Source organism: Canis aureus, chromosome 9 (genome assembly GCF_053574225.1).
Source record: "Canis aureus isolate CA01 chromosome 9, VMU_Caureus_v.1.0, whole genome shotgun sequence".
Classification (NCBI taxonomy): domain Eukaryota; kingdom Metazoa; phylum Chordata; class Mammalia; order Carnivora; family Canidae; genus Canis; species Canis aureus.
In genome coordinates, this window is record NC_135619.1 from 36,975,977 (window position 1) to 37,003,254 (window position 27,278).

The 27,278-nt window shown below is 37.4% G+C and overlaps 1 protein-coding gene, 1 long non-coding RNA gene and 1 other non-coding gene across 4 annotated transcripts in view; 1 reads left to right on the forward strand and 2 right to left on the reverse strand.

The window, feature by feature from the left end:
• The first annotated feature begins 1,664 nt into the window (after positions 1-1,664).
• Positions 1,665-26,946, forward strand: PSMA3 (proteasome 20S subunit alpha 3). Its single transcript, XM_077909447.1, has 11 exons — positions 1,665-1,823; positions 5,076-5,158; positions 11,289-11,412; positions 14,083-14,184; positions 14,266-14,339; positions 17,563-17,635; positions 18,954-19,019; positions 22,450-22,496; positions 25,167-25,234; positions 26,303-26,367; positions 26,783-26,946. Exons 1-11 carry the CDS (start codon positions 1,803-1,805, stop codon positions 26,825-26,827), a joined length of 768 nt encoding a protein of 255 aa, XP_077765573.1. The 5' UTR covers positions 1,665-1,802; the 3' UTR covers positions 26,828-26,946.
• On the reverse strand, positions 3,695-3,797 carry LOC144321505 (U6 spliceosomal RNA). The gene has a single exon (XR_013387148.1). It is a non-coding gene; the product is annotated as a U6 spliceosomal RNA (small nuclear RNA).
• LOC144320655 (uncharacterized) overlaps positions 10,084-27,278 on the reverse strand; it is a 35,630-nt gene continuing 18,435 nt past the window's right edge. Inside the window, exons 5-6 of one of the 2 annotated variants that reach the window (XR_013386256.1) lie at positions 13,118-13,288; positions 10,084-10,487 (exon numbers count right to left, since the gene is read on the reverse strand). This is a non-coding gene — a long non-coding RNA (uncharacterized LOC144320655). Of the gene's footprint in view, positions 10,488-10,575; positions 12,957-13,117; positions 13,289-27,278 lie in introns of those variants that run through there. The other variant, XR_013386257.1, reaches the window with a different exon arrangement.

A 27,278-nucleotide genomic window follows, 5' to 3' on the forward strand; every position in this document is an offset into this window, starting at 1 on the left:
ACAGCTGATGACCTGACAGTAGAAAGCCAATAATATACACGGAGAGAATGATGGAATCAGGAAATAACCATTTGGCAAGCATCATATTAATAATCCACTCAAATGGGAATCATCAGATACTATAATTAGTGGATGAAAGATTAAGGATATGTATAAGGAGAGTCTCAAAGTATTTCGTCACAAGACATTAATTACAAAGGCCAAAATAGAAACTTTATGGTGGATAAATCTTAAGCAAATGCTCAAAGTTAACATCATCAGTAATGGAACAAATCGGTGTCATGTACCTCCTAATATAACGCTCTAATAGGAATGCAAGGTTACTTTTGAGGCATTCCTGCCAAAAATGTATCACTTGAATCCTATCACGAAAAAATATCTTACCAACCTAAACTGAGCAATATCCCATAAAATAAATGGTTTGTATTCTTCAAAAATGTTTATGCCATGAAACCTAAAGAAATATTTAGCAACGATTCCCCAGCTTAAAGGAGGCTAGAGTCATGACAACTGAATGCAACGGGTGACCTTGGATTTTCTTTTGCTATGAAAGGAATTGAGAGAATTGCCAAAGTCCAAATAAAGTGTGTAGATTAGAAAATAGTATTGTTAAATTTTCTAATTTTCATAATTGTATTGTGGACATGTAAAATGTTCTTGTTTGGGGGGAAATATACAAATATACACTTAAGTATTTAATAGTTAAAAAAAATGCTGATGGCCTTCTATCTACAACCAGATTAAAATCCATCGATGAGCACGATGTCCAGCTCTGATTTCACCTCCAGTCACCTCAACCACTTAATCACCATCACAGGCCAGACTGACCAGACAAGTTCCTATATAACAAGTTAATTTTCCTATAACCATCAGTTTAATATTAGGTAATCAGAAACTCATTCCCTAAGTACCAGGCCTAAAGTTCAAACCTCCATGGTCTCTTTTCCCTTCTAACTACAAGGTGCAACTATTTTGCCTATTTACTCTTTTTTGCCCATTTCTTCCCATTGAGTGTGAACTCCCTGAGGGATGGGGTTTTGTTTCCTTCACCGTTTTATCAGCAGCGTTCAACAGAGTACTTGGGACATGTTAGAGCTCAAGGGATAATCACAACCAGTCTTCTCTTTAATTCTAAATAGAGTGAAACTCACAGGAAAGGTACTAATGCTTCTGCAAAATTCGGACCTGAGCTCAGACGTGCACTTTAGCGTGCAGCTTCCTTCCTTCTAGCGAGAACAGGTGCGGGAAGGGGATGCTCTCAAGATGCGGGGTCGGAACCAGGACTCCCGAGTGAGGGGAGACCTCTCCCCTATCTCCTTCTCTGGTCTTTGAAGGAGTGTTAACGTCTCTCCGTTTTGCTTTAAGAAAGAATAAAGTAGCGGAAGAAGGGGATAATATAAAGGTAAATAATTTCTAGGAAGTGGGACGAGAAGCTCGGGGACGCAGAAACGCACAGGCCGAGCGGGAAGGCAGCCCTCCCCCTCCCCCTCCCCCTCCCCCTCCCCCTCCCCCTCCCCCTCCCCCTCCCCCTCCCCCTCCCCCTCCCCCTCCCCCTCCCCCTCGCTCCGGCACTTTGGCTCCTGCACACGCGCACTGCCCGCCTCGCCCAATCCCCCCGCCCCCGCTTCCCCCACAATCCTCTGCTCCTCGGGCCGACTCGGAGGAAAGGGCCGCAGAGGAGAAGGCTATTGGGTGAAAGATCAGCCAATGAGGGAGCCTGTTACTAGTCCGCGGGCGGCCGTGTTGGGGGAGGGCCTTAGGCCTTTGGAAGGCGGCGGTGGCGTCCGGGAGGTTTGTGCACCATGAGCTCTATCGGCACCGGGGTGAGTTTGCCATCCTTTGGCGTAATGGACTGGCCTAGAGATTAGCGTTGACGGGCCTGGGACAGGCGGCTTGGGGTGCGCCGCCTCGGGGTGCGCCGGGACGGCCTTCGGCCCAGTAGGCCGCTCCCAGTCGTCTGGGGACCCGCGGTCTCCCGCGCTACCTCTGCAGGCCCGCGCGGGCGGCGATCGAGACCCGAAGCTGTTCCGCTCAGATGTAGCGGCCTTGGCGGCACAGCTGTGGGCCGGGGGGCGCTTTGGGTCGCTGAGTCACCTTCTTTGGCTGCTGAGGGAAACCGAAAGTGGAAACTTGTGGAGCCCGAAGTAGCGTGTGAAGGGTTTGGGCGACAATTCGCTCCTTGGAAACCACGGAGGTCTGAGACGGAGCTTTCCGTGGACCGTTCTTGCAGGTCCTGGGGTGCTGCTGACTCACGGGCCTTCCCCATCTTGCCTTCGAGCGCCCTGATGGCCCGCTCAGCAGGAGTCCATGCAACCCCTGTCGGGGCAGAGCTGATAGAAACATTGTCTGAAAAGTGCAATCTCTCTCTCTCTCTCTCTCTCTCTCTCTTTTTTTTAAAGATTTTATTTATTTATTTATTCATGAGAGACACAGAGAGAGGTAGAGACATAGGCAGAGGGAGAAGCAGGCTCCATGCAGGAAGCCTGATGTGGGACTCGATCTTTGAATTTGGATCACGCCCTGAGCCACAGGCAGACGCTCAACTGCTGAGCCACCAGGGGTCCCTGAAAAGTGCAATCACAAGAGCCCTTTACGCTTTTCTTCTGTCCCAGCTCTTCCTGTACAAATTACTTAACATCACTTCGAGATGTCAGTACCGTAAACATTCAAATCATTATTTAGGGACTTAACCGCTTCTGTGAATAGACTCGATGATTTTTTTTTTTTCTAAAGATCTTATTTATTTATGAGAGACATGGAGAGAGAGGGGGAGAGAGAGAGAGGCAGAGACGCAGACAGAGGGAGAAGCAGGCTCCATGCAGGGAGCCCGACACGGGACTCAATCCCGGGTCTCCAGGATCATGCCCTGGGTGGAAGGCAGACGCTAAACCGCTGAGCCACCCAGGGATTCCCTATAGATGAAGTTTAAAAAGAAAAGTAGATTGTATTATGCTCTCCACCCCCCATCCCTGTTTAGACTGCAATGATTCTCCGGTGAATTGAGAATAAGATATAAACTTCCTACTTTAGCCTAGGAGACTCAAAATAGTTTGGTCTTTACATGAACATCTTTACATGTACAAATCTTCTACATTGGTCTGATGTGATTTACTTTTCTCACTACCACTTAGTGTTTAAGACACAGTGGCCTATTTCTGTCCCCTCATTGTACTAGGCTTATTTCTACCCCCCATATCCTAAATGTCTAGTTACTTGTTATTTAGGTCTGGCTACAGCCTAAGTCATTAAATATAACTGCTCTCGCAAGGCCTTCCCTGATCATGTAGTCTGTACTAGGCTCTCAGACTGTCAGTTCACCATGTCTTAGATTCATCATAATCCTTTTTCTGGTTTACTGCTGTATTTCCATCACCTAGATTTGCGCCTGGTCTCATTTGGAAATTAAAGACTTCAAGAATGAGTATTTTTTATATTCCCGTATAGTGACTACATGTAGAAGATGCTTTTTTTTTTTTAAATTTTTATTTATTTATGATAGTCACACAGAGAGAGAGAGAGAGGCACAGACACAGGCAGAGGGAGAAGCAGGCTCCATGCACCGGGAGCCCGACGTGGGATTCGATCCCGGGTCTCCAGGATCGCACCCTGGGCCAAAGGCAGGCGCCAAACCGCTGCGCCACCCAGGGATCCTGAAGATGCTTATTAAATATTTGAATGCTATATTCTTTTTTTTTTTAATATGGAATTCTTCACAGATTTGCGTGTCATCCTTGCCCAGGGGCCATGCTAATCTTCTCTGTATCGTTCCAATTTTAGTATATGTGCTGCCAAAGCACACCGAATGCTATATTCTTTGTCTAATGTCCTTCAGTTAGTGCTACAGCAATGAATTAACCTGTTCTGACTCCCATTCTTTTTCTACCATACCATGCTATAGGCATACCTTGTTTTATTGCACTTCACAGATACTTTTTTTTTCTTTTTAAAATTGAAGGTTTTGTAGCAACTGTGCATCAAGCAAGTCTGTTAGTGCCATTTTTCCAACAACTTTTGTTCACCTTATGTCTGTGAACATTTTGGTAATTCCTTATGTACATTTTGGTAATTCGCATAATATTTCAAACTTTTTCATTATTATTAAGTTTGTTATGGTGGTCTGTGATCAATGATTACTACTCAGTGAAAGCTCAGATGATATTTAGCTTTTTTTTTTAGCAGTATTTTCAAAATTAAGGTTTATATACCCCCCCCTTTTTTTAAGACATAATGCTACTGCACAATGAGTAGACTATAGTACCCCGTAAACCTAACTTTAGGGGCTTTTGGGTGACTCAGTTGGTGAAGTGTCTGACTTGATTTTGGCTCAGTTCATGATAACTGGTCCTGAGATTGAGTCCTGTGTTGGACTCTGGGTTGAGTATGGAGCCTGCTTGAGATTCTTTCTCTCTCTCCCTCTGCCCCTCTCTTGGCTTGCTTTTTCTCTCTCAAAAAAACCCCCCAAAACAAACAAAAAAGTTAATATACACTAGGAATAAAAAAATTCATATTATTCACATTATTGTGGTATTAACTTTATTGTGGTGGTATGGAACCCAGATTATCTCTATTTTGTACAAAAATGAACTTTGTGTTCTGTGTGGAAAAAAAATTCTTACTTTACCTGGACTTGTATCTGTTACTTTTCTTTTTAGATTTTAAGTTCTCTTAACACCAACGTGGAGCTAGAACTCACCACCCCAAGATGAAGAGTTGCATGGTCTACTGAGCCAAGCCAGCCAGGCACTTCTCTATTGCTTTTCAGTAGGCAAGATCTAAAGTAGCCTTTCTCTTAGCTGCTGTTGCTGCTCTGACCTGCATCGTTTTCCTCCTCAAAGCAAAATCTTTGAGATTTAGCACACATTCCTCCCCCCTCCTTCACTTCCTCCCTCCCTCCACCTAGTGTGGGACTCAAATTCACAATCCTGAGACCAAGAGCCTCATGCTCTACCAACTGAGCCAACCAAACACCCTTTAACACACATTTCTGATGTGTAAACCATTTAGAAAGAAAGGTGATGAGGTTATTACTGCCAAAGATACATAATTTAAGCTTATTGTTGCCTTTTTCCTCCTAGTATGACCTGTCAGCCTCTACATTCTCTCCTGATGGGAGAGTTTTCCAAGTTGAATATGCTATGAAGGCTGTGGAAAACAGTAGGTAAGAAACATTGTTTTACTTGAAATTTAGCATACTTTAACTAGATATTAAATATATCCTTTTGTATATTTTTGGTAATTAGGCCTTGTTATGTTACTTGGGGACAAAATAATAGGTGCCCTAAACTAATCTCAATTTATTAGTCATTTCCAGATCTCTTTTTAGGTCAGATCTTTCCATGAGCCACAGTTTTCAGTTGGCTCCAAGATTATCCACTTAGACATTCTACTGTGTCTCAACTGTAGTGCATAAAAACAAATTCATTATCCTGTTCGCCCATATCCTTTTTAAAATTCTTGATTTACGTCATTATTTCCATGGCCACTAGATTTGTTACTTTGTAATTTCATCTTTTATTTCCTTGTGTTTTAAAAGGTCCTATGCAGTTAGATACCTTTGTCCCAGCAGGATTTTTTTTTTCTTCTATTCTGTTGCCACACTCCAAAAGATGTAGGAATAGTAAGATATCTTCTCCTCCTGTTGGACTTACTTCACTCTCTCTTTTATTGTTGAGAGTAATGCACCAAAATGATTCCTTGGTACCCCAGTAACATCTTGGTTAAATTACTGGCTTTTTGACAAATTTTATGAGTCATTTATTGAGGAAATTTTGCAGTTATATGATCATTGTATCTTGGGCTTTTTGGATAAATTAAAAGACTTCAAATATAATTTATTTCATAACATCTCATTCACATCTCTTAATGGATTTTTTTTGGGGGGGCTAGTAAACAAATGGTGTTTGAGCCCAATTTTTTCATTATACTAAAAACTTTTGGAGTACAGGTGGAGTAGGGAAATGTTTCCAGAGTTTTAGAAAAATCCACATGTAAATACTTTGTGCTAGTACCACTTTCTGCTAGTACCTGTAATGTATGATTATTGGAGTTTCACTCAGTGGAGACTGTCACTTGTCTTTGCATGTGCTCACACACAGCAAGCCCTCAATAGTTAATGAATAAATACGAGTTCATTTTTTGTGCCATTGTTTGATTAAAGAAGGCATATGGATTCTTTCTTTTCTTTTCTTTTTTTTTTTAAGATCTTTGTGTATTTATTCATGAGAGAGAGAGAGAGAGAGAGAGAGAGAGAGATAGATAAGGCAGAGACATAGGAAGAGGGAGAAGCAGGTTCCCTGTGAGGAGCCTGATGCAGAACTCGATCCCAGGACCACAGGATCACAACCTGAGCTAAAGGCAGACACTCAACCACTGACCTACCCAGGTGCCCTGGAATATGGATTCCTAATGGTTTATGAAATGTTAAAAATTTGAGCAAAAATATATTTTAAGTCCTTTTATAGGATTTGTAATGGAGCTAGTTTATTTTGTGTTTAAATACTGTAGTTTTAGAGATACTGGTACTTACAAGCTGTTGGTATCTGATATTTTTGTAGGAGTAAGGCTGTTAAGAATTTTAGGCTGAAATGTTTTTGTCACTGTCATATAGATGCTTGATAGAGTTCAGAAGAGAGTCAAATTCAAGAAAAAAAGTTTGCATATTTTCTTCCTGTTGTTAGAGAAGATAGGCCCTTAGGCCAAGGAGCTGGAGAAAGACTTGGAAGAAGCTATTGTTTTTCTCTTCTTTGCAATGTTGTATTTTCACTGGTATAAAAAGCTGGAAAAGGAAGTCATGATTGAGAAAAACTGGAGATGCATTATGAAACCATATGTAACACAGAAAATTGAGACTAGGCTATGAGGATCTATGTTTTAGGAATTTATTTATTTTAAAGATTTTATTTATTTATTCATGAGAGATACAGAGAGAGACAGACATAGGCAGAGGGAGAAGCAGGTTCCCCACAGGGAGCCTGATGCGGGACTAAATCCCTGGACCCTGAGATCATGCCCTGAGCCAAAGGCAGATGCTCAACTGCTGAGCCACCCAGGCATCCCCTCTATAAAGTATTTCTGAATATGGTTTAAAATAGTTACAGCAAATTAATTAAAATTGAAACATTAAAAATGAATGTATTTTTTTCTGTATAAGGAAAAAAATGCAGAAAACTTTTCCTTATGCAGGAAAAAATACCAGGGAAGTTCATCTTTTTTTTTTTTTTTAAGATTATTTATTCATAGAGACACAGAGAGAGAGAGAGAGGCAGAGACACAGGCAGAGGGAGAAGCAGGCTCCATGCAGAGAGCCTGGGACTAGATCCAGGGTCTCCAGGATCGCACCCTAGGCTGCAGGCGGCGCTAAACCTCTGCACCACCGGGGCTGCCCAAGGGAAGTTCATCTTAAAGGGGTTTAGGTAACCTGGTATAATAGGATATTGAAGGAGAAGCAGAAGTTGTGATTTTTCCTTCTAGCTGCTGCTTAATGGAAATATTTTATAGGGTGCCTCTATTTAGACCCCTGAATGTTACCTTTTTTGTTTGTAAAATTGGGATGTAGACCTCTACCCTAACTACTTAACATACTTTATTTACTGTAAGAATGAAATATATGTAAAAACATTTGAAAAAATTTTAAGTGCTGTTTGAGCACAGAATGTGGAAAACAGAAAAATTAGATTGTATATTAATTTTCATAATAGTCTGACATGTAAGCTAATAGTTAGAAAATGTTTATTAGCAAAATAATTTAGGGTTATATTCTGGCATCAAAAGGATGGGGATCCCTGGGTGGCTCAGCGGTTTGGCGCCTGCCTTCAGCCCAGGGTGTGATCCAGAAGTCCTGGGATCGAGTCTCACATCAGGCTCTCTGCATGGAGCCTGCTTCTCCCACTGCCTGTGTCTCTATCTCTGTCTCTCTCTCTCTCTCTCTCTGTGTCTCTCATGAATAAATAAATAAAATCTTAAAAAGAAAAAAAAAAAGGAGATCAATTCTTGGGGCACCTGGCTAGTTTAGCCTGAGGAGCATGCAGACTCTTGATCTTGGGGTTGTGGTGTTGGGTGTAGAGATTACTTAGTATCTTTTTAAAAAGGGAGGGTTGGGGGATATCAGTTCTTTTTAAAAAAATAAATTTAATCTTGGGAGTTTAAAAGTCAAATATTTTTGACCACTTGTTAGGTTTTTAAAAGCATTTACTTACTTATTTATTTATTTATGAGAGCACATACACAAGTATGAGCTAAGATGGGGGTGTGGAGCAGAGAGAGAACCACAAGCAGACTCCCTGCTGAGCATGGAGCCTGAGGCAAGGCTGGATCCAGGACCTGGAGATCATGAAACATAAGTGAATCACAACTATCTTCTAAAAGTATGCCCCTGAAGGTAATATACACAAGGAAAAAGGGGAAAGATTAAATTATAATTTTCCTTATTAGTTTCATTGAGGAGCCCAGATAGTAAAGGAAGGTTGTGTAATGTGGCAATGAGGGTTAGATTGGAACAAAAATTATACAAAATTTTGATCTCAGGACCCTCTTTTACTTGTAAAAAGAACAAAAGAAAAACACCAAACCCCAAAACATTGAGGACTTCAAAGAGCATTTTTTTTTTTTAAGTTTTTTTTATTTATTCATGAGAGACACAGAAAGAGGCAGAGACATAGGCAGAAGGAGAAGCAGGCTTAACGCAGGGAGCCTGATGTGGGACCCAATCCTGGGAGCCCAGGATCACGCCCTGGGCCGAAGGCAGGTGCTAAACCGCTGAGCCACCCAGGCATCCCAAAGAGCATTTATTTATTAGGCTTGAGTTCTGTCAATATCCACCATGACCCCAAAGAACTTTTATTTATGCATGTTGCTGGATCTGTCAATATTTATCATATTAGGAATTAAAGCAAAAAACATTTAATTCATTTTAAATAATCACAGTTATATGTTAATATAAGTAGTAATTTAAATTAACATTAATTAAAAATGAAAAATAACTTTTCCACAGTATAAAATAAATGTAGTGATAAGACTGGCATTGTTTTACATTTTTATAAATCTCAGTAGTTATTTGAAGCTTAATATAAGACATTCTCATGTTTGCTTCTGCTTCAATATGTTACTTTTGTTGAAGCAAATCAGGCTTTATACAGATAAGTAGTTGGAAAAATGAGGAACATTTTAACTGCCTTTTCAGATAATTATGGATGTTTTTTGATACTATACCAAAACTGGACTGATAGCTTTTTAAAGGTCGGTTGCAGTGTGGCATCCAAAAATTTAATGATGAACTTTTTGTAGTTTAACATTAAAATCTGTTGTCTTGCACTTGTCACATTGTAAATTGGTCATTTGGGAAATATTGATTCATTGTGCTATAATAGATCTTCCAAATTTGATATATTTCATCTACCTATGGGAACTGTTGGAAACATCACACTTGTTAATATCACCACTGATGTGATCATAAAAATTTGTAAGTGGTGGGAAACAGACAAGCTCACAGTGATGAATATGTTACCAATTTATGCTTGGAAAACTTGAGACTTATCACAGGCAATGAATAGTATCCATTTTTCCTTGAAGTTGACAGGCTCATTTTTTTCATTTTAGGGAAAAGTCTGCCGTATACACATCTAAGTGTAAATAACTATAGTTTGTCTGACATAGTTTGGAGGTAAAAACAGGTATTCCGTGAAAAGTTTCTAACTCTAAAACAGTTTTACTAGTACTTTTTCCATTAAGTAGCCATATTTTGATGTTTGAGTACTTTCCATTTCATTATGGTAATAATAAAAAGATAGGTACTCAAGGGTTGTCATCTGGTAAAATTATTGCTTTCCTTTTTTTTTTTTCTTCTAGCTTTCCTTTTTTTTTAAATTTATTTATGATAGTCACACAGAGAGAGAGAGAGAGAGGCAGAGACACAGGCAGAGGGAGAAGCAGGCTCCATGCACCGGGAGCCCGACGTGGGATTCGATCCCGGGTCTCCAGGATCGCGCCCTGGGCCAAAGGCAGGTGCCAAACTGCTGCGCCACCCAGGGATCCCCTAGCTTTCCTTTTTTTTAATTAAATATTAAAACAGCTTTTAAGCATTACTGCTTTTTTTTTTTTTTAAAGATTTTATTTATTTCATGAGATATTTATCATAGAGAGAATGAGACAGAGACAGGCAGAGGGAGAAGCAGGCTCCATGCAGGATTCCTGACGCAGGACTCGATACCGGGTCTCCAGGATCACACCTGGGCTACAGGCGGCGCTAAACCGCTAAACCACCTGGGCTGCCCTAAAAATTACTTTCTTTTTTCTTTTTCTTTTTCTTTTCCTTTTTCTTTTTCTTCTTCTTCTTCTTCTTTCTTCTTCATTTTATTTATTTATCCACGACAGACACACAGAGAGGCAAAGACATAGGCAGAGGGAGAAGCAGGTTTCATGCAGGGAGCTCGATCCTGGGATGCTGGGATCATGCCCTGAGCCAAAGGCAGATCTGAGTCATCCAGGCGTTCCTATAATAAGAAATTTAATAAGGTAGATGGGCTTTGTAGATTCTCAGGAGTTTTCAAAGTTGGGCCAAGATATTTAATCTTGAAAGGAGAGCCTTTAGAGATACTGGAAATGTGAGGGAAAGAGTGTCTGAAATTTTTTGTGAGATTCGTGTGTGGCTTTGTTCATTTTTCTGGTTGTTTCTCATCAGAATTCCCTTTTTATTAAAAGGATTAGAAGAAGAACAAAGTTAATGATGTATTTTTATCTTGAAATGGTAAAACATAATTTCTCCACAGTTTACTTAGATTTTGTTTAAAGCAGTTGTATAAAATGTGTGTTATTTTCTTTTATATACTTATTATAAGCAATGGTTGTTGCAGAAAAAGCAAATGAGCAAAAGAATTATTTTTGCCTTGTTTAGTCACTTAACTTTTTAAGTTTGTATATATAATCTGTCTTTTCTATGCATTTTATGTACTATTTTTAATGGACATGAACTAAATCAACATTTGTTATGAAATGGATATCATATGTCAGACACTGCCATTTTGCACATATTTTGCTGGCATCTTTTCTTGCTTATGGATTAACATCTTTTTACGTCATGATAGGCTAGATTTTCCTGGTCACCTAATGTTCATTTATATGGACCTGATTTATCACACTTTAGGTTGTCCTCTTTTAGTTTTCAAATGCATTTGTTTTAAAGTACTAGTGTACTTTAAGAAACTAAATATTACTTATTTTTATGTTTTTTTTAACTTGTTTATGATGTTTATTATTTTCAGTTAAAAAAACTGACTTTCTTCTACCTGTTCCAGTACAGCTATTGGAATCAGATGTAAAGATGGCGTTGTCTTTGGGGTAGAAAAGTTAGTCCTTTCTAAACTTTATGAAGAAGGTTCCAACAAACGACTTTTTAATGTTGATCGGCATGTTGGAATGGTAGGTCACTTTTTAAAAATGTTCCTTTTTGCCTTGTTCAATTTCTTATGAAGTAACTGTTTGGAATATATTAAAATGTGATTTTAAGAACCCATTTATTACTTTAGCTTTGAGGCAGAAACAGAACAGCCATAGAAGTAATCTCAGAGGCTTGTGAACAGTTCACTAAGAAAGGTGATGTTCTTATAACCTGATTGGAGACATCTATGAAAAATCAAATTGTCTTAAGAAGAGGAGGAGGGGAAAGGGGTAGGAAATTCTGTAGAAAAGAGTTGTTGGCAGTGTACATAAGGTGTAGGCTTAAGAGGCATAGAATCTTTATCTTTTCGTATCTCTTGTGGGGATCACTGTCATGTTGAAGAGGTTATCAGATAGAGAATACCTTTTTAGTAAGGTGGGAGCACCAAGAAAGGATGTTTATGAGAGAAAAAGTGAACACATCCTTTCTAATAGCTTCATTGACATCAATCAATGTATCTATTTTATGCATAATTGGAAGTGAAGCCATAAATACATTACTGATACATACTGAAGTCATCCTATGTAGATGTCAGACTTTGTTCAGTAAGAACAATAAGCAAAATAAGTAAAGGAGTGATTCTAACCCTGTTTACTGAAATTCAGACAAGGAAGAAAAGAGAATGTGTGTGCTAGATAGATACTGTGCTAGAACTGCTTTACATAAATTATCTTGTGTAAGTCTGACATTCAAGTGAAAGTAATATTAATCCCATTTTTACAGATAAGAAAACAAATTCACAGCTGGTAAAGAATTAAGTGGGATTCAGACTTGGGTCCGCATGGTTTGCGTGTTACTTCAGAGTCCATTCTGCAGGGTGAGATTTTATAGGACCCACTCACTCTGCTGTTATCTTTGATATTTCTAAATGAGATGTTACATACAAACACAAAAAGGACCAATAAAATATAACCAGTAAACTATAAAGCTACAGATAATTTTTGTTTCTTCAGTGATTATTTTTTCTGAACATACTTTCTCACCTGAACAAATTTATTATTGCTAGTGAAACGGTGATATGGCTTTTTTTCTGTCATTGTGGACCTCTATATTTATTTATTTTAAAAAATGGAGTATAGTTGACACATAGTGTGAAACTGGTATGTTTTGATGAAACTTGCCAGATATAACCTAGCTGATAGGCAACTAGTGAATTATGCATTCTTTCACTTAGAATAAACTATAGGTAGGTGTATTTTGAAAAAAAAAAATCGTGTATGCTTCAAAGTACTTTAGTGATACGAAAACTTTGTCATAAAAACTTTAAAATTTGTTCCATTTGTTATTTAAAACCATGAAACTGATGGTATTCCTTATAGCTGGAAATTGGCAAAACATCACATGTTGAAGAGGGTTGGAGACAATGAAGGGATTAATGTTCTGTCTCCACAGTTGTCATCTTCAAGTGGTTTGAGAATTATTGGATTTCACAGTAAGCTTTCTCCAAAGCAACAGAAGATTCCTTAAATGGTGAAACTTACTGGCTGTAACCTTGGAAAAGTTAGCCTAAACACCGTTGCCTCACCTGCAAAAGTAGAGTAGTAATGGTACCTACCTCATAACAGTTGGTACAAGGTTAAAAATTACGTAAAATGGTTAGCATGTAATGAGTGCTCACTGTTTAGAAACTTTCATCATGACTACTCTTAGCAGTAGAAAACAGGCTGTTAATCTGATATTACTTACTTTTAAATTTTATAAATCTCCTAAGCTGGTGGTTCCTGGACTTTCTTGGTCCTAGTACTGTTTCAGTAAATATTTTTTTGTGACTTCTCCTATGCCAAAGAAATATCTGATCGTTCTGATTATGCATTTAGGTCCAAACAAGTTAGTGTTGATGTTCTGAAAACTTAATAGCTGTAAGAGAAAAAAATTACATCCAATTAAAGTATTTTTATTTTTAAACAATCAAGATTACTAATATGCACTGCACAACTTCCTAAATTTGGGAATCAGATTACATGCCTCCCCCCATATTTCCTGCTCCACACGGATTATTATATGGTACTTATTTTTATCACAGCAACCCAAGTGCTCAACAATATGATGGCATTGAAAGGAATACTGAATGATCTAATGTTGAAACTGAACTACTCCAACAACTGTATCCCCCCAAATTCCAAATGTATAACTGAGTTTACTACAGTGCCCTAGCATCTCTCAGGACTGTAGGCTACCAGTCTTGGAAGATGTGTGGTTTGTCATGTTTTGGTTTGTCATTGTAGTTATTAGTCAATAAGCTGAAAGAGGTTTGAGGTTGTGCCTTTTAGACCAAAACTTTTAGCAACTTGAACATAGAACTGCTTTAAATAGAGATCAGTCCTGATCAAGACCAGTAGTTGTATTGTGGTGTTGCTTATTTATAGTGAACTGGTAAATTGGGAGACATTGATGATTAATTATAGAAATATTCCTTATGAATATCATCACTGAACAAAACTGTGAAGTCTCACTTTGTAAATTTCTGAATTATAATTACATTTATTTTGATCTCACCCAATCAAAATGCCAGGGTGCCTTATAAAGACTTTTAAGCCAAATTATTTCTAATGTGATGCTTGTTAAAGTATTAATAAGTCTACAGTAATTACATACTTTCCTTGATTTGTGATAGGAATGTATTTATCTACTAAATTGATACTTTCTTTCAGGCAGTAGCGGGTTTGTTGGCTGATGCTCGTTCTTTAGCAGACATTGCAAGAGAAGAAGCTTCCAACTTTAGATCTAATTTTGGCTATAACATTCCATTAAAAGTAAGTTGATAATATGTTGAAGAGCCTTTTGAACAGTAAGAGAAATTTACTGATAGGCTCTTCTGTTTCTTTCCCTTGTAGCATCTTGCAGACAGAGTGGCCATGTATGTACACGCATATACACTTTACAGTGCTGTTAGACCTTTTGGCTGCAGGTATGAAATTTTGTGAGACATTCTGTCCGATCAGTACTGTAGGTATTGTTTCTCCCAGTATCTTACCCTTTTATACCCTTAAAAGTATGAGCTATGACTGAGAAATATTAGGGCAATGATTAAAACTGTGTACATCAAAATAGAAACTTTGAATAATGAAAAAGATTACAAATTTGAAGTGATGATAAACTCCTAGGATAGCTTTAATCTGATTATAATAAATTCTCTGGAGGAAGGTAATCAAAAGGTATAAAGGTTATTAAGTAAGTACTAGAAATGGGATGACAGAATGATGATTGTAGTTAACACATATGGGAAAGTTGTTGAGAATACCTTCTAAGAATTTTGGTCACAAGGGGAAAATTTTTTTTCTTTTTTTGTATCTTTATGAAATGATGGATGTTACTAAATCTATTATAATCATTTCACAATATATGTAAATCATGCTGTACACTGTATATAGTTGTGCATATCAATTATTTCTCAATAAAACTAGAAAAAAATTCTCTGGTGTCAGACCCCAGCATTCTCAGGAAACAACAAATTGATTTTATTTATTTACTTTTATTTATTTATGAGAGAGAGAAAGGGACAGTCACATAGGCAGAGGGAGAAGCAGGCTCCCAGTCCTGCCTAACGCAGGACTTGATCCCAGGACTGCAGGATCACGTCCTGAGCCAAAGGCAGACGCTCAACTACTGAACCACCCAGGTGCCCCCAAACTGATTTTAATTATATTCTCTTTTGTCATTACTAGGTAGCCAACTACAGGGATACCTCAGTGTTGTCGTTAATTTCCATTGGATACACTTTAAGTAGTTAGATGCAATGCTCTTAATCGGGAGTTTTCTCGCGGTCCACAGTCAATCTATACAAAATTGCATTTTACAGTTCTCAGTTTTCTCTTTTTTAAAGATTTTATTTATTTATTCATGAGAGACACACACAGAGAGAGAAGAGAGAGAGGGGCAGAGACACAGGCAGAGAGAGAAGTAGGCTCCATGCAGGGAGCCCGAAGTGGGACTCGATCTCAAGACCCCAGGATCATGCCCTAGGCCAAAGGCAGGCGCCAAACCACTGAGCCACCCAGGGATCCCCTCCTGTTTCTGTTGTTAAGATGAAGTGCTGGTATTTTTATTTTGGAGGGAAAGCTGAGGTTGGAATACATGTAAATATTTAAATAGGGATCACAGACCTGTCATGACTCTCTAGATAATCCTTTTTCTTTTTTTTTAAAGATTTTATTTATTCATGAGAGACACAGAGTGAGAGAGAGGGGCAGAGATACAGGCAGAGGGAGAAGCAGGCTCCATGCAGGAAGCCTGACATGGGACTCGATCCCAGGTCTCCAGGATCAGGCCCTGGGCTGAAGGCGGCGCTAAACCACTGAGCCACCCGGGCTGCCTGACTCTAGATATTCCTAAAAAGACATGTTTAGTTTGTAACTTTAAAGTAATAAATAGTCCTCTTTGATCAAAGTAAAACATTTACTAACATCTGATTGCTGTTGATAGTTTATTAGCTGCAGTCTTACATTTGAGTTGTCTATGATTAGTCATATTTAAATTGCTGAGGACAGATACCAAAGGAAACCTGAGTTTTATTCTACTAAGTGAGGCCTGTGGACATTTTTTATTATTTGTTAAGGTTCTCACTTAAATCATTGAAACACTTTGCTTTCAGACTTTGTAGAATACCTTTCAACTTTTGTTAACCTCTAAACAGTCCAAATTCATTATTTCTCTTATTTTTTTAAATATATATATATATTTTTTAATTATGATAGTCACAGAGAGAGAGAGAGAGACAGAGACACAGGCAGAGGGAGAAGCAGGCTCCATGCACCGGGAGCCTGACGTGGGACTCGATCCTGGGTCTCCAGGATCGCGCCCTGGGCCAAAGGCAGGCGCCAAACTGCTGCGCCACCCAGGGATCCCTATTTCTCTTATTTTTAAGGGAAGAATAATAGTGGAGAACTTTTTCAGTAACTATTTATTGAGCATTTTACTATGAGTGAGTCATAGCTATGTGTGTGAGGGCAGGATACATAGATGAATGTTTTCATGGATAGTTTTATAGGTGATAGGATATAGACATACACTGACTCTAGTGGGACATCAGGGAATGGTTGCTTTCTTGGAGATATGGCAAGGAAAAGAATGTGAGATGGAGGTGGAATGATAAAGTATTTTATGCAGAAGGACTGGTATGAAACTACATGGGCATTGCAGGTAATGCAGAGGTAGTCAGGTATTCTTGGTGGGTAGGAGGGATACTAAAGATGTAGGCAGGGGCAAGATCATATAGAAGTCTGTGTTTCATACTAAGGAAATGTGGAAGTTTTAAAATTATAATCAGTTATAGGGACGCCTGGGTGGCTCAGTGGTTGAGCGTCTGCCTTTGGCTCAGGGTGTGATCCCAGAGTTCCGGGATCAAGTCCTACATCAGGCTTCCTGCATGGAGCCTGCTTCTCCCCCTGTCTATGTCTCTGTCTCTCTCCGTGTCTTTCATGAATAAATAAAATATTCTAAAATTTTTTAAATCAGTTATATATTCTGAAAGATAAGTTTCCTGGAAGATGGAAGGAAATTATAGGGGTGGGAATTGGGACAGTTGGCTGTTATAGGTAGTCTGTACATGAAATGATACATAAGATGAGGCTGGTTTCTACTTCCAGGGTAAACTCACAAGTTTCAGAAAATCACTGGATTGTTTAGCAATCTAATTTTTATTTGTCAATACACACACACACATATATATGTATATATATAATATATATTATGTATTGTATATGTATTTTATATATATAAATACATTAAATCAGTTTGGATTACTGTAGAAAAATAACTTGAGGAATCCTGGGGAATAGCCAAGAAAGAAATGAGGGGTATAACAAGAGTTTGAGACAGACTGAATGTATTCCCAATGGTTTTATATCTTGGACTTTTTCATGTGTATGCTTTTACCTTTTGGGACTTCTCATTAGTTTTCCATGTGTCCTTATTCCTTTGTCTACACTGCTGTCTTCCCAGGAAAGTTTCATCAGTAAGCCATATGAATTTTGAACAATTTCAAGTATATACTAGTTTTTATGTAAATTACCTCATCAAAGTACTTATGAATTATGTATATTAGTTATCTTAGAAAATATAATTGTGTTTAATGTATTTTTAATGTTTTTATGGTATTAGGAACCATGGTTTAAACTATTATTTTCATGCAGTTTCATGTTAGGGTCTTACAGTGTGAATGACGGTGCACAGCTCTACATGATTGACCCATCAGGAGTTTCATATGTGAGTAATTTTGAATCATGAATTTCTATTTCTTGTTTAATGGTATCTCGTTAGCATGTAAAATTATGTTTTTGGATTGTATGAAGTTTCTTTAAAATTAATTCAAGGAAAGTAACAATTCCTTATTAATAACAACCTGTAGATTTGAGGCAGAGGAAAGATTGATGGCTTTCAATATGCTGTTTACAGAAACTGCATAGTGAACATAAAAATTTCAATATGTGGCATTTCCTTTATTGTGATAAATCTTAACAAGGTCTTAAAACTAATGCCTTCCTTTTAAAGAAAGCATTTTATTTTTATTTTTTTAAAAGAAATTATTTTAAATGGGATTTCTTGCGTCTTTACTTACCTCATCTCTCTTCTGAGATATTTATGGTTTTTACTAATTAAAACACTGTATTTTGTCATTATATACAAATGTAAATGGCATCCTTTAATTTAAAAAACTGAATTTCAATGTAATAAAAAAATGGTTTAAAGTATTGAATTGAGCAGTTACTTACCTCAGTTTTTTTCATGTTAAAAATTTTTCCATTCCTAACCTCAAAAATGTCTCTAGTTCATTAAGTATATATAATGTTAATTTGTTTTTCTTGTATAGCACCTCTATTAAAAATAGTCCACATTATTCTAGAATTGTTTTTTTTCAGCCCCCTCGTGTTCATTAGAGTATCTTTTTTATATACTTTAAAAAAATACAGTATTTTTAAATATTGAATACATGTAGAAATGATAACATTTTGGATACACTGGGTTAAAGCAAATACCTTACTAAAATTAATTTTACCTTTCAATTTTTTTAAAACGTCACTACTAGAAAATTCACAATTGTACATTTGGCTTGCATTTTATATATATATATATATATATATTTTTTTTTTTTTTTTTTTTAAGATTTTATTTATTCATGAGAGACAGAGAGAGGGAGAGGCAGAGACACAGGCAGAGGGAGAAGCAAGGCTCTATCTACACAGGGAGCTCGACTTGGGACTTGATCCTGGGTCCCCAGGATCACGCCCTGGGCCGAAGGCAGCGCTAAACCGCTGAGCCACCCGGGAGGCCCGCAATATACAACTTTTTTTATTTAAATTCAAGTAACATAAAATAGTATTACTGGTTTCAGAGGTAGAGATCAGTGATTCATCAATCTTATATAATACCCAATGCTCATTACATATCTCCATACTTTCTTTGAAAATCATTTAACATCCTTTTAACCTTTATGTAGAAACAGTTGTAGTCACTAATTATTTTAGGATAGTACATGAATTTAATTGAATAATATATTTTTTTGGTTTGTGTCCTTTTTAAATAGGGTTATTGGGGTTGTGCCATTGGCAAAGCCAGGCAAGCTGCAAAGACAGAAATTGAAAAACTTCAGGTAATACATATTTAATGCTTGAATTTTCCTACAACATTATCCTCATGTAGTGAAGTTTTAACACCACAAACAAAACTTTTTAGTCTTAAGGATACATGGAGTGTGGTTTGCTGTTTTGAGCAGAGCTTTCTGAGTATGTGAGACTGAATAAGAAAGCTGTATATATGAGACACCTATAAGTTGTGTGATGGAGCCCTTTATAATTTTGATGGCTGATGATAAACCCCTTAATCCAGATAAATACACATAGGCTTTTTTTTTTTTTTAAAGATTTATTTATTTATTTATTCACGGGAGACAGAGAGAGAGGCAGAGGCACAGGCAGAGGGAGAAGCAGGCTCCATGCAGGGAGCCCGATGTGGGACTCAACACTGGGTCTCCAGGATCACGCCCTGGGCTGAAGGTGGCACTAAACCACTGAGCCACCTGGGTTGCCCCACATGGACATTTTCATATAATTTCACAGTCCTTGGGGCACCTAATTGAGCATCTGACTCTTATTTCGGCTCAGGTCTTGATCTCCTGGTCATAAGTTCAAGCCCTAGGTTGGGCTCCACACTAGGTGTGCAGCCTGCTTTAAAAAATAGTAATAATAATTTCACAATACTTGAGTCCTATTCATGGAGGGAGCTCTGTGAGCCTTAGGTTGAGAACTCTGGTGTTTTACTGTATCATTTCTTTTGGAGCACACCTTTCGTCTAGGAAGTTTTATGTTAACAGTCTGTGTTCTGGTGCTTCTCTTTCCTTTGTTCCTAGCTAAGTAAGGCATAAAACCTGTTAAAACCACCCGTTTTTTGTTCCCCAGGAGCCATAAATTTTCAGTGTAAAATAAGTTTTTTTCTTTAATGTGCTGGTTTTCCTTTAAGACAAATCAATTGATTTAATGTTGAAATAGTATCCACTCTTATCAGAAACTCCCCTTGAAGGCAGGCATATGATTTATCAGTAGTTTGGTAAATTACGGGGAGAAAAAATTTTATATATATTTGATATTCTATATTGGAAACTTGCTCAACTAATTATTCATTCAACTTAAGGTCAGGTTTTAGACAATATTTTTTTTAGTGTTTGTAATTTAATGCCACATTACAGACCCTAATAGCCAAATTCATGTTTGATATTTTAGTAAAATTGACAAAAAGACCTTAAGAGATCATTTAAGTAAGCTCAATTCTTTTTATTTTTTTGAAGCCCAATTCTATGTGAAAAGCACTGGTGAAAGTCATAGAATATGTTGATTATGGACAGATCTCATGACTCTTAAACCAGTTTTTTTTTTTTTTTTTTTTTTTTTAAGATTATTTGAGAGAGTACGAGCAGGAGGAGAGGGGTAGAGGGAGAAAGAGAATCTCAAGCAGACTCCATGAGTGCTTGAGCGTGACTGGGTACTCAATCTCAAGACCTGGAGATCAGGACCTAGCCTCCAGATGCTTAATAAACTGTATCGTCCAGGTGCCCCCCTCAATTGTTTTTGTCTATCACACTTCTTGGCGTGGTGCTAAGTTCCTATCTTGTCTTTTCTCCCTTGCTTTCAACTTTCCTGAATGTTACATAGAAATTTGAAAATACAGTATGTAGAGCAGTCATCTATACTTCTGAGGTTAAATCCTAAAGGTTATGAGTATACCAGGAAATCCCACCTAAGAATGAAGAAAGATCACTTTAAGTATACATACATGTTCCTCAAGAAGTGACAAAAACATGCTCTAAATTAGAGGTCAGCAAACTATGGCACACTGTCTTCTTTCTAAAGTTTATTGGAACACAGTCATATTCAGTTACTGACTGCTTTCACACTATAAAAATAGAGTTTAATAGTTGGGACAGAGACCAAAGAGGATATGGGACCATATACCATATGGCTCTTTATAGAAAGGAGTTTGCCATCCCATGTTCTACATCATTGCTCTGGCCTGTTTTTCTTCTGATGTTGCTTACCAAGAATGTTATGAAGTAAAAATTTCATGAACATATATAAAAATATAATTGTCGTTTAAAATCTGTTTTGGGGCACCTGGGTGGCTCAATTAAGTGTCTGACTCTTGGTTTCAGCTCAGGTCTTGATCTCATGGGTAGTGGGATTGAGGCCCCAGGTGGCCTCCATACTCAGGCTGCTTGACGATTCTCATCCTCTACCCTTACCCCAACTCCTGTGCTCTCTCATGCTTGCTCTCAAAAAATAAATCTAAAAAAAGAGTGCTTCTTCAAGCTTGCTTAAGTTTGCCTATATTATGATAAATTCACGAATTATAGAACTTAACCAATAAGGGCAAAAATATGAAGAGATAGATATTCTTTTCTTTTACTTCATCCCCAAATTAGCATGAAAAAATTTAAACCAGAAAATTTAAGAATAGCACAACAGCCATCTCCATCTAGATTGAACAGTTGCTTTACAGTATTCTGTTCATTTATTCTTTTTCCTGAACTATTTGAAACAATTACAGACAGGACACTGTATTCCTAAATGCTTCAGCATTCTCCTCTGTAGAATACCATTATCCCACCGAAGAGATGAGATAGTCTTTTTTTTTTTTTTTTTAAGATTTTATTTATTTATTCATGAGAGACACAGAGAGGGAGGGAGAGAGGCAGAGACAGGCAGAGGGAAAAGCAGGTTCCATGCAGGGAGCCTGATGTGGGACTCGATCCGAGGTCTCCAGGATCAGGCCCTGGGCTGAAGGCGGCACTAAACCTCTGAGCCCCCATGGCTGCCCCCTTTTTTTTTTAAATTTTATTTATTTATTCATGAGAGACACACAGAGAGAGAGAGGCAGAGACACAGTCAGAGGGAGAAGCAGGCTCCATGCAGGGAGCCTGACGTGGGACAGGATCCTGGGTCTCCAGGATCAGGCCCTGGGCTGAAGGTGGTGCTAAGCCACTGAGCCACCAGCGCTGCCCAAATATTTAGTCTATAATCAACCTGCCTTAGTAATCTCAAGTGTCATTTGTAACTTTTTCAAGCCATGATATAATTAAGGCTCACACTATGAATTTCAATTATATCTCTCCTATTTTAAATCTTATCCTTCTCCCAGTACTATTTTTTTTTTTTTTTGAAGGGGAGGGAGGGGCAGGGGGAGAAAGAATCTCATGCAGGTTCCACACTGAGTATCGAGTCTGACTTGGGGCTCCATTTCACAACCTGAGCCAAAATCAAAAGTTGGACGCGTAACTGACTGAGCTGAGCCACCAGGCACCCTCTAGTACTAATTTTTTGAAGCCTGTGCCAGTTGCTTTTGTAGTTAGTCCCACATACTAGGTTTGTGTATTTCCTAACATGACTGGTATTCTTAATATCATGATTTTGATTTTATATCTGAGACTATGCGGAAAGCATGGGCTATTGATAAAGTTGTGAAACGAATCTGATAATCGTTATGTAAATGAAATTCTTTTGACTCATAACTCAATATTTTATTTTCTATAGATGAAAGAAATGACCTGCCGTGATGTTGTTAAAGAAGTTGCAAAAATGTAAGCTGAAATTTTTATTATCATTGGCAAATATTTCATTTGACCTTCCCATATTAATAATAAATTAATAATAAAGGTCCCAAATAAAATTAATAATAAATTGTCTTAAAATAACTTTGTGCCTGGGTAGCTCCAGTGGCGCAGCGGTTAGCGCCGCTTGCAGCCTGGGGTGTGATCCTGGAGACCCGGGATCGAGTCCCACGTTGGGCTCCCTGCATGGAGCCTGCTTCTCCCTCTGCTTGTGTCTCTGCCTCTCTCTCTCTCTCTCTATGAATAAATAAATAAAATCTTAAAAAAAAACCAACTTAGTGCCTAATTTTTAAAAGGTGAATTTAACATCCTAAAAATTCTCATTAAGGAGAATACCCGTATTTCAAGTGACAGTGAATGGTATATGAAAAAATAACTTTTGACAAAATAAAACTCCTGTTTAGGTGAAAGAACTCAGGAGTAGGAGGATACAGTGGACCTCTAGGTGCTTCATTTGATAGCTCCTCCTTTCTTAAATCTCAGGTCCCAATAATAGGAATTTTAGCTTACAAACTTTATGTTAGATTTACAGCTAATTATTTCCACATGTGAACCATGAAGCTGGCTCATTTACACAATCTGTTTTTTGGGTAAGATACATTAATCATAAAAGTTTTGCTAAGAAGATGAGAAGAGCAGTATTTTAATACACATAAAAACAGCTTTAAGAAAGCCTGAAGTAATTCTTAGGTACACAGAGCAGAATGCTTATGTGACTGCAAGAAGTAACAACAAAGTCCATAAATCTGGGTGGAATGCTTCAAAATTCATGATTCTTCCAGATCAAAGAATATAGGCATGCAGTATTTCAAACAAATCCAGTAAAATGCTAGTTTTGCAACCAGCTTTTCAGGTTTAAAAGTAATAAACATAGTATTTCAGAGAATTAAGAGCTCGTCTACTCCACATTAGAACTACATCACAGGGTCTCAGTACTTTTACCAATGTCTCAGGTTTACAATTAATACGTGTGGGGGAAAAGTCCTATAAGCTCTATTACCCTTTATCTCTTCTAAACTGACAGTTGTAAGAAATTTTTGTTTTTTAATTTTAGATATTCATTCATGAGAGAGACCGAGAGAGAGAGAGAGAGAGAGAGAGAGAGAGAGACAAACAAACACACACAGGCAGAAGGAGAAGCAGGCTCCATGCAGGGAGCCAGATGTGGGACTTGATCACATCCTGGGCTGAAGGCAGGTGTTCAACTGCTGAGCCACCCAAGTGTCCCTAAACTGAGTTATGATGAAATACTCAAGTGCTTTATGATTTTGTCCTAATTGTCACCACTCTTGCTACCACCACATTATCTTCCTCTCTTTTTACCAAGAGACCTTTTCCCTTTCCAGCTTTGAAGGAGCAGAACCCATTCTATGATGGTCAGTTAATAACACAAGGAACTCTGGGAATTATCTTCTAGTAAAACTGCTTGGAAGATAAAGAATCCTTTCTGAATTATACAATAGCTTATTACTACTTTTTATTGAGAGGGAATGGAGAGGGGCAGAGGAAATCCTATGCAGGTTCCACACAGGGCTTGATCTCGTAACTTGGGAGATCATTACCTGAGTGGAAATCAAGAGTTGGATGCTCAACCGAGGTTAGGTACATAGGTGTCCCTGTACAACAGTTTAAATATGATAAACTCCATTTCTTTCACTGAGAAGTGCTTCTGGAAATCACTTACCATACCTTTTTATGTTTAGGTGTAACAGTAGACCCCCACATTAATTAGTTCTATGTAGGAAAACCATCCCCCTTATTTAATAAAAATGGAGCACTATTTATCTTTTATTTAGTCTAGAAAACTAAGATGCTTTCTCAAATTATAGCAAGGCTTTAAAAATATCCTCCAAGGTGGTGTGTCAAGATGCTAGAAAAAGTGAAACAAGAAAGCTTTGCTCTGATACTTTAATAATGTTGTGGGAATGTGTCTCCTTGTTTGTTGCAATTTGGCATGTATTATAGTTTGAAAGCCAGGTTAAGGGGCATATGGTTCTTATAAAATGGATAAAGGGTTTCAAAAGGATACTTGTGGAATTCAGATTGAAGAGACCAGTAATCAACTGAAAACTAATAAATTTGCTTTTAAAATAATCACTTAATAATTACTTTTATTAAGTAATAAATATGAAAAGGTAGTTGTAATGATGGCCTTTTCCCATTTGAATTTGTATTCCTTTTGAGGTATCCTTGAGTTTGTGTCTACAATTGTATCAAAATAAACCACCTGGGTTGTAAGTACTCCTTTGTAGTGAGTGTTCAATTTCATATCAATCTTTGTGTGACTTACTATCTTTTTATAAAGATTTATTTTAGAAACAGCAAGAAGGAGAGCAAGAGGGAGAGCAGGGGCAGAGGTAGAGGGAGAGAATCTCAAGCAGAGTCCCTAGGCTGAGCATGTAGCCAGTCTATTCCACGACCCAGAGGATTATGACCTGAGCCAAAATCAAGAGTCCAGTGCACAACTGACTGAGCCACTCAGGCACCCCTACTGTCTTTCCTAGATGTGTTCATAAGTACAGACTATAATGTGTCTATAATTTTATAAATATTCATATTAGGGGTAGGTGTTCTAATTTGTGCTCATTGGGGTGCATGTTTATAGATAACCAAATGTTAATTTTGTCTTTCGTGTTCTAGAATTTACATTGTACATGATGAAGTTAAGGATAAAGCTTTTGAACTAGAGCTCAGCTGGGTTGGTGAAAGTAAGTCATTTTTGTACTTTTATTTGCTTTGAGTCATCTGTACTAAACCTAATTTACCATTGGGGGCCTTCTTTTCCTTTTAATCTTAATTTGGTAATGACATACAAATAGAAAAGTACACAAATAACAAATGAATTGATAAATTATCATAACATGGATATATACACTCATGTAACCAGTCTCTAGTCAACAAATAGACCAGTTCCCCAAATCACCTCTTTGCCTCTCTGAATACATAGTTCTCTACCTTCTCCCTAAAGGTAACCTACCTTGAATTCTAACCCATTTTATACAAGTGAGTAACACAGTATATATTCTTTTATCTGTGATTTCTTTTCCTCAACATTCTATTTGTATAAATCATTTGTGTTACGTACGTATTTGTTCTTTTACCTTGCTGTATAGTGTTCTGTTGTCCAAATAATGGACAATTTATTCATTTCATCTTTTTGCTGGTTAGTTGGGCTTTTTCCAGTGGGCTTTAAAAAAAAAAAAAAAAAACCACTATGATGAATTGTGCACTTGTGGATGTCTTGTGTAATAATTTTGGTATACATATACATAAGAGTGGAATTGCTGAGTCAAATATGCATAAGTTCAAGTGCAATAGGTATTGCAAAAGTGTGTTCTACCTCTTAGTGCCTTTCAAATCAAAGAAGCTACAACAAATTTGCTGTGTAGTATTTTTGAAAGGGAAGTTCTGCTTAATTGTTGTGAATGGTTTATTTACTTTTTTAAAGCATGTATTTACTGAGAAATCAATTTTTTTTCTTACTAGCAATGGTAATAATCAAGGCTAGTTTCAAAAAAATTAATCATGCTCTACAATAAATGTTCAGGACTTAGCATAGCATCAGGATAAATAATTGCATAATTTATTTCCATAAGAACTAAATTTGGACACAGTCTAACGTGGAGAAAACCCAGAAAAGAGTATCAGGTATTACTCATGGTACAACTTTTAACATTAGATGGATTATACCTATGGATTCGGTAGATTATGTTGTATTGCAGATCACAATGTAGTCCTCATTTCTCATTCATTTAAATATATGGCTTAATTTGCAGTAACTAAAGGAAGACATGAAATTGTTCCAAAAGATATAAGGGAAGAGGCAGAGAAATACGCTAAGGTAAGCTGCAGAATGTGAAAACTCCTCTAGCTAAAGGTATGAAAGTTAGTGTTGAATAATAAAGGAACTTGACTTCTAATAAATAAGACTCTTGAGTTGAACCGAACTAAGGATAGAAATTTTCTAGGTTATCCTCAATGGGGATAGGGTTGCCCTGGTTCCAAAAATTCTGTATTTGAAAATGATAAGGGCTTTCCAGGACATTTAATGCTTTCATACTATTTTATCAAGAATACAGTCAGTTGATTGTTAGAACAAGATAAATTATCCTTTGCTTGGGTATGTATGTTATTCTGAAGTCAGTGTTCATCTTTCAGTTTTAGAGGCTTTTCAATAACAAGGTGCTTATTAATTAGATTCAGGTTGTTGTAACAATATTAAAAATTGATTTTAAGCATGATCTTTCTCTTAACAGGAATCCTTAAAGGAAGAAGATGAATCAGATGATGATAATATGTAACATTTACTTCAGCATCTATTTTAAATTTCTACTATAGTCCCATGTAACTCTTTAGCCCTGTGGATTCTTACCTACCCAGAGACCAGTTTTCATTAAACTTTTGTCTTCTAACAATTGAAGTTGGTGGGAATAATTGAGTACATATTTATTTTGTATTAAAATGAAGGTTTATGTTTATTGAAAAAGTCCTCAGTTAAAATCCTGCAAAAAGCAACTTTGGAATCATTAACTCAAAGCTGCATTTCATCATTCACCTAGAATCGAGAGATCATTAATTGCTGGGCTTTTGTGCAGTAAGTCCTTACCAACTCAATAGGTATTACTTGATGCCATTACCCAGTTTTGTATTTAGTGAAATGATTATTGGTCATCAGCTGCTGTTAACTTTTAAGTGTGACATACAAGAAAGATGTTTCAGGTTGGAGAGTGAAGACTTTTTTTCCCCTTTTGT

What these genes read in the sequence shown, in the direction of transcription:
- PSMA3 (XM_077909447.1), top strand. Translation starts at nt 1,803, where the DNA reads ATGAGCTCTATCGGCACCGGG. An exon ending in AAGGCTGTGGAAAACAGTAG is followed by an intron (nt 5,159 to 11,288) that starts GTAAGAAACATT and finishes TACCTGTTCCAG; the next exon opens with TACAGCTATTGGAATCAGAT. An exon ending in TTGATCGGCATGTTGGAATG is followed by an intron (nt 11,413 to 14,082) that starts GTAGGTCACTTT and finishes ACTTTCTTTCAG; the next exon opens with GCAGTAGCGGGTTTGTTGGC.